General features: G+C 38.4%; 1 protein-coding gene and 1 long non-coding RNA gene across 2 annotated transcripts; both read left to right on the plus strand.

Annotated features, from left to right (window-relative positions):
* The first annotated feature begins 1,798 nt into the window (after positions 1 to 1,798).
* On the plus strand, positions 1,799 to 11,845 carry LOC108902228 (transmembrane protein 263-like). The gene is made up of 3 exons (XM_018703995.2): positions 1,799 to 1,901; positions 4,402 to 4,531; positions 8,095 to 11,845. The coding sequence occupies exons 1-3, from the start codon at positions 1,896 to 1,898 to the stop codon at positions 8,373 to 8,375; spliced, it is 417 nt and encodes a 138-aa protein (XP_018559511.1). The 5' UTR covers positions 1,799 to 1,895; the 3' UTR covers positions 8,376 to 11,845.
* Positions 11,846 to 17,730: 5,885 nt separating this feature from the next.
* Positions 17,731 to 18,307, plus strand: LOC108902224 (uncharacterized). Its single transcript, XR_001964030.2, has 3 exons — positions 17,731 to 17,804; positions 17,911 to 17,958; positions 18,205 to 18,307. It is a non-coding gene; the product is annotated as an uncharacterized LOC108902224 (long non-coding RNA).
* The last annotated feature ends 232 nt before the right edge of the window (positions 18,308 to 18,539 follow it).

Consider the following 18,539-nt stretch of genomic DNA (forward strand, 5'->3'; position numbering starts at 1 on the left):
GGTTGCCGTGATTGATCCTGTTTCCCCTTTCCCAAAACAATGAAGGGAGATTTGCCTGGTGGACACTGCAGTAGTTGTGGAGAGAGATAACCATGATATGTACCAAACGTTGGGTGGCATACTGAGACAGGTAAGGCCTGTTTTTTAAGCTGTATAGTGGAAAGTGGCATGACTGGGAGAGGGATAGAACATGATCAGGAAGGGAAAGCTGGTCATCAAACATGACACCCAGGATTCTCGTGAACTTGTTTGGGGTGAGAGATGAAGAGGCATTTTGATGTTTGTATTGTGACGTAGAGACTGATTGGCTGGGACGACTGAGAGTTCAGTATTTGAGAGGTTGTGCTGACGATGGTGTTCCTTCATGGGGACACGTCTCACTCAGCTAAAGGACTAAGAGCAGAGAGGACTGGTTGTTTCTGAGTGCTTCAGAGAATTGGCTACTGATGGCCACCACCTTTTCAGTGAAGAAGCAGACAAAGATATCAGCTGAGAAGTTTGTGACTGGTGGAAGTGGCGGAGAACTGAGTAATAAGAAATTAAAAAAACTTAAGAGTTGTATGTGAATGTGCACAAAAACTGTGCCAGCTCTATTTTGATATGTTTATTTAATGATTAAACATGCAGTTAATAACCTTCATTTTAAACCCATCTCTGAATGGCCATTTCTACCTAGAGTTTTAGAGAAAATGACTTCCCAAAAGTGAATCTCTTCTATGAATAATCATAGTCTCTATTGTTAGTTTCTATTCAGGTTGACCAACAGATGAAGCTGGTGATCATTTACTGCCAATTTTACTTGCATTTATCTTGGCTCTTGATACATTACTACTGGAGTCACATTAAACACAAACACAGTCATTATCATTATCGCTGAAGGCCAGCTGACATCTTCTGTCTTTGAAATCAAACATTGGATGGCACAGCACTTCCTTAAGCCAGATGAAAATAAATATGGCACATAAGAATAGTCTTCAGTTTTTATTTATATAGTGCCAAATCATAACAGATGTTATGTTAACAGAGGTCTTCAGAGTCCATCCTCTGCTCCGTCTCTGCTCCCTGTCAGTAAAAATCAAAGCAGCAGCAAGAAACCTGAGTATAGTCTTTGATAGTGGCCTCTCATTTGACAAACAAGTCACAAGGGTTGTTCAGTCATGATGCTTCCTCCAGCTGTGAAGTGTTACTACAGTCACGTTTGTTCCTCTCTTATGCTGATCTTGAGGTCATACATCCTTTCATGTTGCAGTGGATATATTTTACTTGTGTGAACCACCTTTATTTTGAAAGGTGCTAAGTAAAGTTTATTATTATTATTCTTATTGTTGTTGTTGTTGTTGTTGTTGTTGTCAGAGAGCACTACGTATGATGGTAATGGATGAGAATCCATCCTAACCTATCCCTGTCCTAAACTGGTTTCCTAATACTTGACTGTAATGTGGGTTTAATTATTTACGTCAGTGGTTTGAGATAATATTATCACCATCATTATGAACATACTGAACAAAAAACACCAGCGTCTCTTTTCACACGGAAACACACAAACTGTATTCCCCTTATGCCTCAGTATCTGTTTCATAGTTTGTCATTGCTTGAACTGGATTTTAGACAGGTATATGACACATATGACGTGCTCTCATTACTGAAGCCTGTGAAGTTACGAATATTGATCATATCTGTGGATAAACCGTTTGAACCTGGCGCCTGCTCAGCCCGGGCTCCTCCGCGTGTCTCTGCTGACGCTGTGCGGACGAGCGCTGCCTCTATACCCACCAGCACACAGTAAACAACACGACGTCACTTCCGCTTTATGGTTGACAGCAAAACAACAGAAGAAGGAGCGAGAAAAAACAGACACCGGAGAAATATTTCACAAAAGCAGCTACCGTAACGGAATGAAGGTGAGAGAGAGAGTCCTCGGTTTTATTAGAATGTGTGGCGACGGCAGCTGCAGACAGTGACACCGCTAATACTCACTAACGTTACAGTCATAACACAATACCAGCTATGTAAAGAGGATGCCTGTCTGTGCATCACAAGAACCGTTATTTGTTTTGATTTTATTTTATTTATCGGTCGATTTTGTCGTTGTTTTATTTGTCTCTTTATTTTTTGTTTGTTTGTTTGTTTGTGTGTGTGTGTGTGTGTGTTAGTGAGTGTGTGTGTGCTACTCATTCAATTCAGTTTCATGGAAAACCAACGCTTCTCAGGCTCCCTGCTCTAATGTTGTGGTGATGAAAACAAACTCATCTAATTCCCAGCGAGCTAACGTTAAACTGAGAGTATATGATGCTGTAAAATATGGTTCTGATGAACACAAACATGATACAGGTTAACACACACAATAGCTGACGTTAGTCCATTAGACTGAATTATAACGTGACAGTAACATCAGATGAGTGAATTTGTTATTTTGCTGAAACAATACATTTGAAATGATGTTCAGAAGGAGGAGATAACGAAACAGAGAATGAAAGACTTTATTGAATATTTTCTGCATCTTCATTCTCATATTCATTGATGGAAAAACTGTGAGACAACAGCTACTTTGGAAAGACACAAAAGCAGAAAATCACAATTTTGTAATTTGACATAATGTGATATTTCAACAAGGTTTAATAATCCGAATAAGCTGTTACAGTTTTATGCAAAACGTTGGACAAACATTAAAAAAATGAAACTTCAAATGTTACCTCGACTGATTTACTGAGTAGCGCCATGGTTTGTATAACAGCAGCTGCATCTTCTTACATTAAGTACTCCATAATCATGTGTTTTGGAGACATTTAAAATTGTTTTTGGCCACTCAGTTTTAAATCAAAGTCATTCAGTGTTTTACTTAAATATTCCCTAAATATAGGAGCAAGCTTTGCAGCTTTTGAGGCTACAGGGCCACTCCTGTGTTGTCTCAGCTGTGTGACGGTGAACCAGTCCGGTCTAAGGTCCTGAGCGCTCAGGGCCAGATTTTCATCAAGAATATTTCTGTACTTTGCCTTGTTCAGCTTTCCCTCAACCCTGACCAGCCTCCCTGTCCCTTCCACTGAAAATCTGCCCGCAGCTTGATGCTGCCACCACCGTGTTTCATTGTTGGGATGAGGCATGTGAGTGGTGATGAGCAGTGTCTGGTTTCCTCCACACGATGCCTACAACAGCAGTTCAGTTTTCACAGATTTTCTTGTGTCTTTCACTGAGGAGAGGCTTCGTCTGACCAACCTGCCAGTAAGCCTGGATCAGTGGAGTGTTTTCCTTATGGAAGTTTCTCCAATCTCCACATAGGATCTCTGGAACTCAGAAAGAGTGACCATCAGGTTCTTGGTCACCTCAGTTACCAAGGTTGTCTCCCCTGCTTGCTCAGTTTGGCTGGGCCACTATCTCCTGGTTGTTCCAAACTCTAAGAAGTATAAAGTCCACTGTGCTCTTGGGAACCTTCAGTGCAGCAGATTTTTTTGTAGCCCTCTACAGACCTGTGGCTCAACACAACCCTGTCTCTGAGCTCCATGAAACTTTATATAGACAAGTTCGTTCTTTTCCAAATCATGTCCAATACAAGGTCTCCAAACATCTCACAGATGATGAAGAGAAATGGGAGGAACCTGGATTACATTTCAAGTGTCATAGCAAAGGGTCTGAATAATTATGTCGATGTCATATTTCATTTTTTCCTTTTTAATGAATTTGCAAAAAGATTCTGTTTTTGCTTTGTCATTATGGGATATTGAGTGTAGACTGATGAAGGAAAAATTGAATTTAAACAATTTCAGTGTGAGGCTGCAACATAACAAAATGTGAAACCGTAACAGTGTCTGAATACTTTCTGAATGCAATATGTGTGGATATATTTATGTATTTTATTGTTACAATGTTTCAGATCTTTGTGTTAAGTAAGATAGTTAAAATGTAAGTAGCATCATGACACCCAAACGACATTGAGTTAAACCTATCACTGTCAAAGTTAGCTGGTTTGGATCAGCAAATTGTTGTAGTAGAAGCTCTACCTCCTTGTTGACATGAATGTGTTGCAGTTGTCATGATTTACTCTTAATGTGATAATAGTGGTTGTGGTTTCTGATATTTAAAGGTGAAAAAGATGGACGACAAGCATCATATTGCTAAGTCTTGTGAAGGAAAATAAAATATACAGTACTATATTTTACCCTTCTGATGAAGATCTGAATTGAAAGTTAATCTTGAGCTGAAAAAAATGTAAATATTATTATCAGTAACTGTGAAAGTCATGAACATTTTTAATGAAGTTTTTAAGTATTGATGAGTTGAAGTGGGTGAAGAGGAAACAGAACATTCTGTCCAATCATTTCAAGGGAAAAAAAGAAGAAAAAAAATGTTTAAGTATTAAAAAAGTTGATCACAAGTCTAATATCAACAGTTGATGCTGTCTTTCAGGTGCTGACTTCACAGCAGGAGGTGGAGGAGGAGAGCCACTCATCTCCTGTTGACTCCAACAGCCATCACAGTTGTGAGGACAGAGAAGAGGAAGAAGTCCCCCCCTACCTCCAAGAAGAACACACACATGGTGAGTTCCTGATATCTGAGACCTGACCTGGGACTGGGAGTCAGGCTGGATCCAAACTGTAGTTGTCCCATTGTATAGCTGATGGTCTCAGGTTCATTATGTGTGTAATATATGTTATATGTAAACATATTTCATTTTAATTAGACAAGATGGAGAGTGTGAACTGCTGCTCTTCTTGTTAACTGGTAAGCATCATGCTGCTGCCATTGTTGCTGGTCTGCTACATTTTGAATGAAGTCCAGTTATCTTTATACCTGTGGTCTGACTGACCTCAGGTCCCTCATTGCAGTTTTACTTCTCCTCTTTGAGCAGATCTGATGGTGTGGTAATTCCATTAAAATGAACTGATGTGGCTCTGAAATGCAGCTGTTTACATGGTGGTTTGACTGGGCCATAAAGGCCAAGCAATGCTAACAATGTCTTAAGTAGAGAAAGCTAGCTACAAAAATCTTTATCTGATCTGTTGTCAGTATACCAGTTTTGTAAGGCGTCTGCCAGTCATATTGTCATATGATGCTGCTGGATATGATGAATATGACAATTTGACAATGCCTGACAAAGATCTCCAAAGATCTCCAGTAGATTAAAATTGCTGGGAGATACCATTACAGTGTGAGGATCATTTCTGATTTTTGCCTTTATCATTGATTTTTGATCCAGCTCCTGTGAAGGTTTTTTGAGTTTGCGTGCTCTACACCTTGTTTGTCTGTGTCAGTGGACTGAGGCATATGCTGCTGCATCAGGAGTGGTATTAGAATTGGCACATGCCATATGACAAATAGGAACGAGGCTGCTCATTGTAAGCCTTAAATATCTGGTGAGTAATAAACAGCACGGCTCTTTGTGATCCACTGTACAGTCGTTGAGTGGTTTCCCATAAGAGAGAGAGAGAGAGAGAAAAACAAACAGATGGTTTGTTTTTGCCTTCCTGTGGAGAGGGTGACCACAAACCCAGCTCAAATCAAGGCCAGGTGGTGCCCCACCACCACCTGGCTCTCTATTTTAGCATCAGCACATGCTGATGATTTTTATTCAGAGATAAATTGAGTTTTAAAAAAGGTATTTAACCTTTATTTAACCAGGTGAGTGTTGTCTTCAAGGGGGGCCTGGCCAAGACAGCAGCAAAACATACAAACATAGAAATAAAGCAATAAAAAAAACAATAAAACACACAAAAACAACTCACAGAATCAAGACTTTGTTACTGGGGCAGTAGGGGTTCAGAGGCGCTCCCAGTTTGCAGAGATGTCTCTGATAGGGCAGGAGGGGGCTGAGGGATTTTTCCTAGTTACAGCTGACTTCCAAAAACAGCACTGGGAGAGTGTGTCGGAGTAAATGTGTGTCGGTGAGTTTAGGCGGAAATGGCTGCATGCCCTAGTGATCTCACAGTGGAGGGGATTTGGTAGTTACCTTGTCACCTCAGCTCTTTGGCACAGACTAGTTGTGCTACCACCACCACTGAGGACATACAGTGGCACTTAGTGGATGTTTTTTGGTCTGGTCAGCACCGGTTCTGAGTAGCTGGATAAATAGCCATACCATCTAAGAACAAAGCAGGTGGCCCACCCTGGACTGACTCCATTTTTCAAGTCGGTGTTTCAGGTGTAGCCGATTCTTAAAACCATCATACTCTGAATGTGGCTTTTTAAAGAACCTGTGTTCTACAGCAGCTACCCCCAGTCTGTGGCCCTGTCCTCTTCCAAGATCAAGCTTTAACTGACCAATAGGATGATGACTGTGAGTATGGTTTTCCCTCCCTGACGGCCCTGATATTGGGAGTTAAAAAAGGAGGCGGGGCTCTTTTAGAACACCTGAGCTGGACCAGTTTAGCTCTGTTGAAAAGAAAAGAAACAGTTGTACTTCCCTTGCATTGAATTTATTGAGTTTACACTTATGCTCTTTGGCAGGCATGATGGGGTCGAGGTGGGCTGAATTTTTTGACCTAGACTTTTCTCCTGAGAGATGTTAGAATCCTCTGTACGAGCCACCTGTTGAGAATCAGATGGTTGACCTCTGGTGGAAGATGTGTTCGGGGTAATAGCTATAAACAGATACTGAGCACACCCAAGCACCTGGGCGGCTGCCCATACTGTGATCAGGTTTAGACTCTGGCACACCCGCTTTGTACAAAATCCTAGGCTTGAAGAAATGTTTATGGTGCTACAGAGCTGCTATCTGATTAATTGCTTATGAGCTGTAACAAAACAAACTGTCTGCAAAATCTGATTTTGGAGCATAAATGGACAGATGTTGCATGAAAGGGCTGCTAATCAGCTCAGAATAGAGCATGCTTTTTATAAAGTGGTAGTCTGGAGCTCTTCTTAGCTGTATGGGAGATAGGAGGAACTCTGTGTTCACTGTAGGAGGATGGATTGTTTGCTCTCAGATTGTGAGCTGCTTTGTCTGATTTTTTTGTATGTACTCTATTAGCTGAGTGTGGAGGTGGGGTGGAGGTGATTTATGTATTGTAAAAACTGGATACTAGACTACAAAATGTCACCTATTCATTTTAATAAACACAGCTCACCCAGCACATTGGAAAAATAAATTTCCCCACTCCCTGGTTTGTTTCTGCAGTGTGTGGTTCACTACACATGCACATCAGTGTTTCTCTCTCTGGCCCCACCTGTGTGCTCCTGCTCAGTCCATAGGTTTTACATTGAGATGGTGTCACCTATTTTAAAATCACTTTTTTTAAGGCCCTGGGAAAGTTTGCAAATATAAAGCCTCCATGGATGGAAGATTCATACCACAAATAGAGATAGCTGAACCTGTTTGCTGTAGACAAATGTCCTGTCAAAAGTTTTACAAATGTCTTTTTTGTAAAGAGAGATAAAATGCATGGCTATTAAGTAATTTTATATGCAAAATCAGTTTTGAATATTCAATATTAACTCATAAAATGACATAAACAATAAAATAAAGGTAAAAAGCATTTTACTCACAGAAACTGATGATTATTTGTAGACAAATAAAAAAACTGCGTCTATCCTAAAGCAAATTAAAACTTGTGTGAGAAATACGACTGAGCAGACTCAACTTTCAGCATTAGCCTCCATAGTGATAGAAAAGGACTTATTGTTGGAACTGAAACACACAGATAACCTCTGTTTCACAGTTTCATTGCCATTTATTTTAAATTATAGGGGCCTGCGCTGTTGATTCCATAGACTGTAAAAACACAGGGCTGAAATCTGATTGAAGAAAAACTCTGACATAAACAGACTGTATTGGAAGCAGCACAACCAAGAGGAAAGCTCTGAGATGAGAATAGACTACTGGGAACAGGTATTATCAAGTATTAATGGAAAAAAAACATATAAAATATAATTCAGTGATTGTGACAGTGTTTGGGCTGTCAGAGCCAGCCAGACAGCCCACCACTGCTTATTCCGTATCTGAAAAGGCTTATGATTTAATTTTTTGTGCTTAATGGAACAAATGAACATATATATTGTTTTTTTCTGTTTGTTGTAGTTTCATGAAAGTGTTTTTAAATTCAATTCTGTTCAGTTCCCCCTGTATCTTAATGTCTGTCTTGTCTCTGTCTCGTTCTGTCACAGACACAGACAAGGACCACCCCAGGCCAGAAGGAGGGGTCATGTGGAGAGTGGGTGGCGGCCTGTTCGGCATGACACGAAACGTTGTTGGTGCAACCCTAGGGGGTGTTGCTTGGGTAGGAACTAAGAGTTTTGAGCTCACCAAGACAGCTGTGACAAGTGTGCCGGCCGCCAGTGTAGGACTGGTCAAAGGGAGTGTCTCCATGGTTACAGGAAGTGTTGGAGCAGTGGGATCTGTGGTGGCAAGTAAAGTCACACCAAGGAAGAAGGACAAGGCTGACTGATTGACCCTGGGCTGTGTGTGTATGTGTGTGTGTGTGTGTGTGTGTGTGTGTGTGTGTGTGTGTGTAATGCAAACAAGAGCAAAATACCTCGAAAGCTTTGGATGGATTTTCATCATTGTTCTTCTGATTTAAGCAGTGTATTCACTCATGCAGCTATAAAGACATAAAAGCAGGTAGATGTCAGTCACTGTCAGTGGAAATCTGCTACACAAGGAAGCACAGGCATCAAAAGTGCAGAGGTGCAACAAGTACTCAACAATTGAGCTGTGGTTGACAAAGGTTTATCTTTATAAAATGAATATGTGACAGTTTTCTAATCAGACGTGAATATATAAATTATAAAAACATGTTTAAAAGCTCAAGACTGAGTGAGGACACTCAGGCAGCCTGTCAGTTTGTATCTGCGTGTCTGAACACACGCTGTCATTTTCCCTCAATTCAATAGGACCTAACTGCTTGAGATCAAAATATTTTTTTTTTTTTTTTTTTTTTGAAAATTATGGGAAATTTTGTATTTAAATTTGGGATCACATGGCATGAAACAAAGTGTGTGAGTAAGAGTATAAATGTTTCCAGTTGGAATAGAGTGAGCGATATTCACTGATAAAGCTCTACATGTATGTTGCTAATGAGTCTGAGAACTGCTCAGCTTGTATTACTTTGTTTTTACTCTCTGTTACTTGGTAATGTCCTGAAGCTGTAGTTACAAACACCTTTACTGTCACTGTGCACAACCAAGTCACATTCTCCACATTCTACAACAGAGGTGGAGAGTGCAAACTTAGCATGGACACAACTACGACAATTAGACCCAGGTATAAAATTTTCATAATTAGACTTTAACTTTGGCTATTCCAGAGAATATCAACTTGAATTTGAATCCCGACAAAGGGACTAAGTCCTTCAAGGGTTCACTGATGTTCTGAATCAGTTTTTATCAGTGTTGGAATGAACAGATATCTTTGTATGTGAATGTGATGCATCATTTTTTAGTTTTGTAGGTGGACCTGCAGGGACACAGCTGAGCTTACTGAAAGGACTGGCTCTGAGCTCAGGAGCTGATTGAAAAATAGATACAAGTGGACGTTTTGTGAGGGTTTAAAGATAAGAAAGATAAGGTTAGGTAAGTAAGGTTAAAGCATAACTTTATTATCTGCAGGAAACTGGTTGTGTAGTCAAATCAACACACTGAAGGAGAGACCAGAGCCTCAGAATCTCAGGTGAGGATTGAAAGTTACTGATAACAGACACTTGGTCACAACAGAGTAGCATTAAGTAGAGTGAGACTCTATCATATGTACATTTTAAGTCATAGGCTTACATTAAAATGTGAAAGATCGCTTTAAATCGCTTTAAAAAAATAAATAAATTCCACACAAATACAAATCCTGTTTTGGGCAAGTTATATAAGCAAATGCACCATTTCTGCAGAATTTAGCTTCTCGTGTTTGTGTATGTGTGAGTATGTGCATGTGAGTGCACACACACACACACACACACACACACACACACACACACACACACACACACAAATGTGCATATTACCCATCCAATAAAAAAAATGTCCCTACCAAAGTTAAAACCAAATGGTCACTCTTAGGTTAAAGGACAGTTTCCCTCAGTAAACCCTCCTGTTCAGCCTCCCTCAAACCACTGCTCAGCACTGCATGCAGTAGTATGATAATTAACAAATGCAGACAGCAGTTTCTCCTTTCAAGGATTATCAGTGATGAATGAAGACAAGTTAGTGATAGAATTTTTATGTCACTTTCCCGTGTAGAATGTTTGCAATATATAGGCTACATTATTTTCAGCCACCACTGCTGATAATAATTTTCTTATATATACTGTAATGATTTTTTAAAAGTTCACTGTATGTTCATATTTAATATGAGATTATGTACCTTTACTTGCTATTACTTCTTCTGAAGTATGTGTATATTAGCGGTGTATTGTCTTGGCTGCCAGCCTGTGCGTTAACTGGAGCCGATTTCACAACTTTTATGTGTTCCTGTTCTTACACAGAGATCACACATTCTGATAGAATCACATTTGGAAATCACAATTGGAATTTATTTCTGAAATGTATCTAAAGAAAGAGAACACTGAAATGTCAGCTTCCATGCTGCAAATGTAATGAAATCGGCCTCAGGCTGGCAGAGGGTAGAGTATACTGTATGGTACAGTATATTGAAAATGGAGGGTGAAAATGTTTGGTTTTACAGGTTAACCAGTCTGCTGTTACTGTGAAACTGCAGGCTTTATTGTTGTTGGGTCAGATAGTGACACATTACAGTTGTAATTTCAAAATGACACATTGAGTGAAACCTGCTCAAATGCATTAGACTGAAAGAGAACTGAGATCAGTGGTTTTTATTTTCCCTTATGCTTAATGTGCCCAACAAAACAGCAATAACACAGTTCACAATGTCAATGCAATATGTAAATGTACTAATTGAACAGGTCAGGTGTTGGACTGTCAGTATGGGACCTTGACTTTAGTTTTCTTTTCTAGTTTGTGGACCAAACCAGAGCACCAATGCTTTATTAATGGGTCCTTGATTTTCTGGAATAATTTCCTGGAAAGAACTGTGTGATTGATTTAGAGAGGAAATAGAAACTGTGTTTGTCTTATACACCTCCAGTTAATCAATTCCAATTACTTGTTTGTGTAACCTAGAAACTGAAATATGTCAAAAGGCAAGAAAATAGTTCTACATGTATGAAGAAAAAACATTTCAATAGTAATACTCAGTTTGGTTTACAGTGAGCTGTTCTTTCAAAGGAAATTTCTTTTTCCTATAATTACCACAAGAGTTCTTTTCAGAAAACAAACACAAAGTATTAGGAAACTACAGGTTTGTAAAATAAAGTGTTACTTCCCGTGAATAATGAAACACTACAATGGGGTGCGGATGTTGCTCATAGAATGTCACAGTTGTATTTCTGGGTCTGTTTTTGAGTCTGTCTGCCCCCTGTTGGTCAAAATACTCAATGCAACTTTCCTTAAGCAGTAGTTATGGAGGAAGACATAAACCTGCTGCAGAATGATCTATGACATGAGGATACACTTTTTATAATAGTATACATGTACATGACTTTCCCTTATGATGTGATTAGTATGAAGATCAAACTCTGTTTGCATTTTGTTTGATTGAATTTTGTAATTGCACTGTTGCTGTGAAGCTACATTTTTATATGTAAGAAAAAAATCTTACATTTGCTGCATGCCTCAGAATGATGTTTCACATACACAACCGGCTCTCTCCTCTCTCTCCTTCTTTCATGTTACTTTTAGCCTGAATTATTCTCTCCCTCCCTTCCTCCCCCTCTCTCTGTGGTAGTTTAAACCTGAAGACTCTGTTACTATGAGACTTTTCGGACAAAGCAATTTTATGTATGATAGAATTATTTTTGCAAACAGGATGAGACTGTATTCTGTAAAATAAAAACAGCAGTGTTTCTGTGAAGTCAAGTCTATTTTATTTACGTTGTATGGCCAGATATCACAAATGTGTGTCAAGAGGCTTTTCAGTCTGTACATCAGACACCCTCTGTTCTTGGACCTGCAGTGTAGATGAGGGAAACCCTACCACCAAAAAAACCCTTTGATAGTTAAAAAAAAAAAAAAAAAAAAAAAAAAAAAGTGTAATGGAAAACCTTTAGCACAGGCAGTAACAGATATTGTATATTCAAAACAAACAGCAAAATTACAATATGGAGGGGCTGGTCAATTATAGATAGACAGTGAACAATATGAAGAATATCTGGAAGGACGTTGAGCAACAACCAGGTGCCACAAAACAGATAGGACCTGAGCCACACAACCCCCCCCGGAGGAGAGGCCTTATCAACATGCAAAGTTGTCTTCAAAGACGGGAGAAGAGACAGGAAACCATACACACAGGCTGAGAGGTGAAGACTGGGGCTGCGGTCCAATAGTCCTTTTTGCTTTTCCTAAATGAGTGAAATGACCCGGAAGTATGTCAGTGGCAGCCAAGATAAGAGCTGGTCGAAGGAAAAGGAGCTTCAGTGCTTCCTATCTTATCTCCTTTAGCATAGGATACACTGGACCTTCCTTTACGAAAAGAGAGGAGAGAATGACGCCCCATAATTCCTCGCAGCAGGAGCGTTTAAAGCGACGCACCGTCGTAGTTCCACCGTGGTAGATCTACGAACATGTAGACGCATCAGAGTACCTGTTTAATGTTTGTGACACCATTCAAAACTTCTGAAAATCCTTCCACCCTCTAAAAAAAATACATTTTCTCTACTTAACTCATAAATTCTTTTCAATCATATTATATTATTAGTGTTGGACAGGAAACACTGTTGAATTGTAGCTTACACATAATTCACTGTACATGTCTTCCAGGTGTTATAAATAAAGTTGGTTGAAAAAGGCCTAGTGTAAGTGTAGTCGGATTCTCTAAATCCCGGGGGTTTTCACCTTGAGTAGATGCTTTTCTGTAAATGCAGTGATGTTACACTGTTTGCAGTTAGTGGATAATGTATTTGTTGTTGACCCCTGGCCATGGTTATGTACACGTTTCTCAAATAAATTCAATACAAGAGACTTTTTAAACTTTTCTTGTGCGTACATCAATATAATTAATTATATAACTAATTTTACGCGCGTATTTAGGTTATTTTTCTAGTTTTAAACAATTTATTGTTTTGTTTAGATTATGGTCACATCCGCCATATTCTTACTGAAGTTTTATTTTTTCTGTCATCGCCATGTTGATGGTGTGACACCTGTCCGGGTGAGATGGTACTGTCAGAGCAGACGTGCTGACAGAACGGACCTGAACGTGCCATGGTTGCCATGAGTTTTATTTCAGGCGCATCATTCAGACCTGATCATCATTCAAACACAAACAACCTTCTGGTGGCCAGAAAAACACAACTCGCTGCTTTCACTGGACCTTTTCTTGGAAAAAGAGACATCAACCTCGGAGATTTTACACCTGGACGTCCACTTAAGACCGACTGTCACTGACAAGAGGACTTGTTCGTGGAAAGTGTGAGATTTTTTAAAAACAAATTTCAAACCCACGTTGTTTTCAATGTATTTTCCCGATGAGACATTCACTGGTGCAACTGCTAACCGTCTTAAGTTTGCAGAACTACACAATATCAAAGTGTTTTTCTTGACTTGTTTTGTACAGAGGTTACCTCCAAGTCACATTAAACTATTGAGCTATTAAGCTATCAAGCATGCTGAGAAATAACTGCTGATAAAACGAAGTATTTTCTAATATACGTCATAAGTAACACATGTACTGACAATAGTTTTTAATCATTATTTATTTAGATTTTGTCTGTTTTGTGTTGAAACAAAACATCCAGACTCTTAGCAGGGACACAATGAGAAAGAAACAACACAAGGTGCATGGATGACTAATGTTATGTAATATTTCCATATGGCAACATGAAAGATAAACTTTAGTACAGCCTCATTTATTGTTAATAAATACAATATTATTTTTTCACAAGTAGATTCTGATTGAATTTTCTCTTTTTCCATTATCATAATGTATTCAGTGTTGTTACAATAAACTTTATTCTGTGCTTCTGCTGTATGTAGGGCCTCTTTCAGATTCTATTTGTATTTACTGCTAATACTCATGTACTCTGTGCTAAATAAATTATGTATAAATATATATATATATATATATATATATATATATATATATATATATATATATATATATACACATATATATATATATTATAATTCTAATGAATGCCTTTTATCTTTATCTGGAGTAATATTAAACTGTGGTAGTGATTTGTGAAAGTTGTCTCCACCCTCAGATGGAGAAGTGCCACACCTGGACTACAGCCTTCATTCTGGACCCCAGCCAGCCAACCATCCCACAGCTGATCCACCACAGGGTCAGGGCCCCTGCCTCCCACAGTAGAAATTTATTTTGATTCCTTTGAATTATTTTGAATTTGTTTGAGAATGTATTTGTGCAATGGTGAGAATTGTGTTGTTGTTGCTGCACCATGACTCATGCAGGGTGTCTGGAGTGAGTGTGATCTGGGGGGGACAGTATGAACCTCCAACGTGTTTCGACCTCCCAGTGAAACTCCTCTGTGACAGAGAAAGAAAAGGATGGCAACAGCATATCAAGGAGGTTCACATGTCTGTTGACGCCCACCCAAGACCAACAGGAGTCTGCAGTGACAAGAACCTCAACGCAGGGTCCACAATAGGTAGAAAAATTAGAATAAATGGTTGTATTTGGAGAAGCTGTAAGAGTAGTAATAACATTATGGTGAAAAAATCTGGTGCATTTTGTTACAGGGGTCCAAACTAGGAAACACAATTGTAGTAGCAGATATAGTTGCATTAAAAAAAAAAATATGTGAAAGAGAAGAAAACACAAGAAGAAATCATCAAGGAAGAGAAGAGATGGGAAGAGAAAAAAAAGAAAGATAAGTATCAGGTAACTAACAGAGAAGGAGAAGAGGTGGGAGGACCTCTCATGTAAAAGGTAAATATTTCTTGTTATTATCAGATTTCATGCAGTTATACATTATATCTCTGTTTAACTGATTTCTCAGTTTTTAACCACATCCCGTCTTCTGTTTGTCTTTTAGAGAGAAGAGAGGAGAGGAGGCAGGAGGGTAATATGACATCAAAACCTTCTCATGTAAACGGTAAACATTTCATGTCATTATCAGATTCCATGCAGTAATACATTATATCTCTGTTTACCTAATTTATATGTTTTTAAAAAACAACCTGCTTGTCATGTGTTTTTCTTTTAGAAAGCGAGAAAAGAAGAAGGGAGGGGAGAGCAGGTGGGAGGGCAATGTGCATGTGAACTCATATAAAAGGTAAATATCTAATGTTATAACCAGATTTTATGAAGTTTATTTTGTTTATTACTTCAAGTTTTTTCACTAGTAATTCCCTTTGTCTGCCATTTATTTTTGCACCATCATTTGCAAAAAGACAGGAAGAGATGAGGAAAAAGGACAAGAGGGGAGGAGGAGAGGAGAGGAGGTGGGAGGGCAACATGATGTCTAAACCTTCTCATGTAAACGGTAAGTCATTATCAGATTTCATGCAGTAATACATTATATCTCTGTTAACTTGATTTCTAAAGTTTTTAATTTCAACTTGTCTTCTGTTTGTCTTTTAGAGAGGAGAGGAGACTGTGACATGTTATGACTCATGTCAAAGGTAAATATCCATTAATATAATGTTATTACCAGATTTTATTTAAGTTTACATAGTTTATTATTTTAACTCTTACTCCCTTTTGTCTGCCATTTATTTTTGCAGAGAGGAGAAACAGTCAGAGAAGAAAAGAGTCATGAAGAGATGAGGGAAAATTGAGGAGAGGAGGTGGAGGGCAACATGATGTCTAAACATATTATCTAAACAGTAAATATTTCATATCATTATCAGATTTCATGCAGTAATACATTATATCTCTGTTTACCTGGTTTATAAGTTTTTAACAACCTGCTTGTCCTCTGTTTTTCTGTTAGAGAGGAGAATGAGGAGGAGAGGAGGAGGAAGAGGAGGAGGAGGGCAACATAATGAGTGATCTGTGTCAATCAAAAAGATATTACCTGTTTACTGTTTAACCTGATTTGTAAATGTTTAACCACAACCTGCTTTGCTCTGTTTTTCTGTTAGAGAGAGAGAAAAGAGGAGACAGAGGAGGAGAGGAGAGAGGAGGCAGGAGGGCAATATGTCATGTGAACTCCCTCATGTTGAAAGTAAATTTCAATTTACCTAATGTTATTATCAGATTTTATGAAGTTTATTTAGTTTATTATTTGAAGATTTTAACTCTTGCTTCCTTTTGTCTGCCATTTATTTTTGCAGAGAGGAGAAACTGTCAGAGAAGAAAAGAGTGATGAAGAGATGAGGGAAAATGAGATAAGAGATGAGGAGGAGAGGAGAGGAGGTGGAGGGCAACATGATGTCTAAATCTTCTCATGTAAACAGTAAATATTTTATATTTTTATCAGATTTCATGCAGCAATACATTATATCTCTGTTAACTTGATTTCTAAAGTTTTTAACTACAACTCATCCTGTTTGTCTTTTAGAGAGGAGAGGAGAGGAGAGGAGGCAGGAAGGAATACCACATGTAAACCCTCTCATGTAAAAGGTAGATATTTCAGATTATTATCAGATTTCATGCAGTGATGAATTATACCTGTGTTTACCTGACTTCTAATGTTTTAACTACAACCTGTTTGTCCTCTGTTTTTCTGTTAGAGAGAGGGAAGAGGAGAGGAGAGGAGAGAAGGTGGAGGGCATTATGACGTTGTTATGACTCATGTCAAAGGTACATTTCCATTTATCTAATGTTATTACCAGATTTTATGAAGTTTAGTTTATTACTTTAAGTTTTTAACTCTTACTCCCTTTTGTCTGCCATTTATTTTTGCAGGAGAAACAGAGAAGAAAAGAGTCATGAAGAGATGAGAAAAAAAGATGAGAAGAGGAGGAGAGGAAGCGGGAGGGCAACATGATGTCTAAACCTTCTCATGTAAATGGTAAATATTTCAACATCAGATTCCATGCAGTAATACATTATATCTCTGTTTACCCGGTTTATATGTTCTTAACCAACAACCTGCTTGTCCTCTGTTTTTCTGTTAGAGAGGAGAACGAGGAGGAGAGGAGGAGGAGGAGGAGGAGGAGGAGGGCAACATAATGAGTGATCTGTGTCAATCAAAAAGATATTACCTGTTTACTGTTTAACCTGATTTGTAAATGTTTGTAAATGTTTTTCTGTTAGAGAGAGAGAAAAGAGGAGACAGAGGAGGAGAGGAGAGAGGAGGCGGGAGGGCAATATGTCATGTGAACTCCTTCATGTTGAAGGTAAATTTCAATTTACCTAATGTTATTATCAGATTTTATGAAGTTTATTTAGTTTATTATTTGAAGATTTTAACTCTTGCTCCCTTTTGTCTGCCATTTATTTTTACAGAGAGGAGAAACTGTCAGAGAAGAAAAGAGTGGTGAAGAGATGAGGGGAAAATGAGATAAGAGATGAGGAGGAGAGGAGAGGAGGTGGAGGGCAACATGATGTCTAAACCTTCTCATATAAATGGTAAATATATTATGTTTTTATCAGATTTCATGCAGCAATACATTATATCTCTGTTAACTTGATTTCTAAAGTTTTTAACTTCAACTTGTCTTGTTTGTCTTTGAGAGGAGAGGAGAGGAGACTGTGACATGTTATGACTCATGTCAAAGGTAAATATCCATTAATATAATGTTATTACCAGATTTTATTTAAGTTTATATAGTTTATTATTTTAACTCTTACTCCCTTTTGTCTGCCATTTATTTCTGCAGAGTCATGAATAGATGAGGGAAAATTGAGGAGAGGAGGAGAGGAGGTGGAGGGCAACATGATGTCTAAACCTATTATCTAAACAGTAAATATTTCATATCATTATCAGATTTCATGCAGTAATACATTATATCTTTGTTTACCTGGTTTATAAGTTTTAACAACCTGCTTGTCCTCTGTTTTTCTTTTAGACAGGAGAGGAGAGGTTAATATGAGGAGTGACCGCTCTCATGTAAAAGGTAAATCTAAATTAATTTGATGTTATTGCAAGAAATGAAGTGATCAAGACGTCACCTGATAGTTATCCAACCAAACTTATAATCATCTGACTGTACCTACCAAACAGAATGATTAAAACAGAGATGAATTCATTAAGAATGAAACTTAAGTCTCTGAGCAGCAGTCTGAAGGCAGCTTTACCTTCATCAGAGCATACATGTAATAACTTGAGAGCAGATTTCACCTTTTGTGTTTTTGCTTTGCAGCCAAGAAAATCCTGAACTGCCTCTTCATGAACTACCAGTGACCCATGTTCCTACAAAGATTCATACAGTGCAAAACAAGTGTTTGAAATACAGTGATGAAAGAGAGAAATGTCTCAGTTTGGTCTCTGTGGTTCTTGCACTGCTTTTTTCACATCTACAACATAAGACCAGGTCTTGAACAAATACCATTAGGTCATGTCAAACCTGGACTAGATTATCCACATGAAATCAGAGACTCATTTAACACAGTTTCAAATCTGTGAAACGTTTGTTTTATTTGCGAAAACACAGGCGTTTCTTGCATTGTGTAAAGTTGAGGAAGGCCCACATCATGG

Source organism: Lates calcarifer, unplaced genomic scaffold (assembly GCF_001640805.2).
Source record: "Lates calcarifer isolate ASB-BC8 unplaced genomic scaffold, TLL_Latcal_v3 _unitig_4782_quiver_787, whole genome shotgun sequence".
Classification (NCBI taxonomy): domain Eukaryota; kingdom Metazoa; phylum Chordata; class Actinopteri; family Centropomidae; genus Lates; species Lates calcarifer.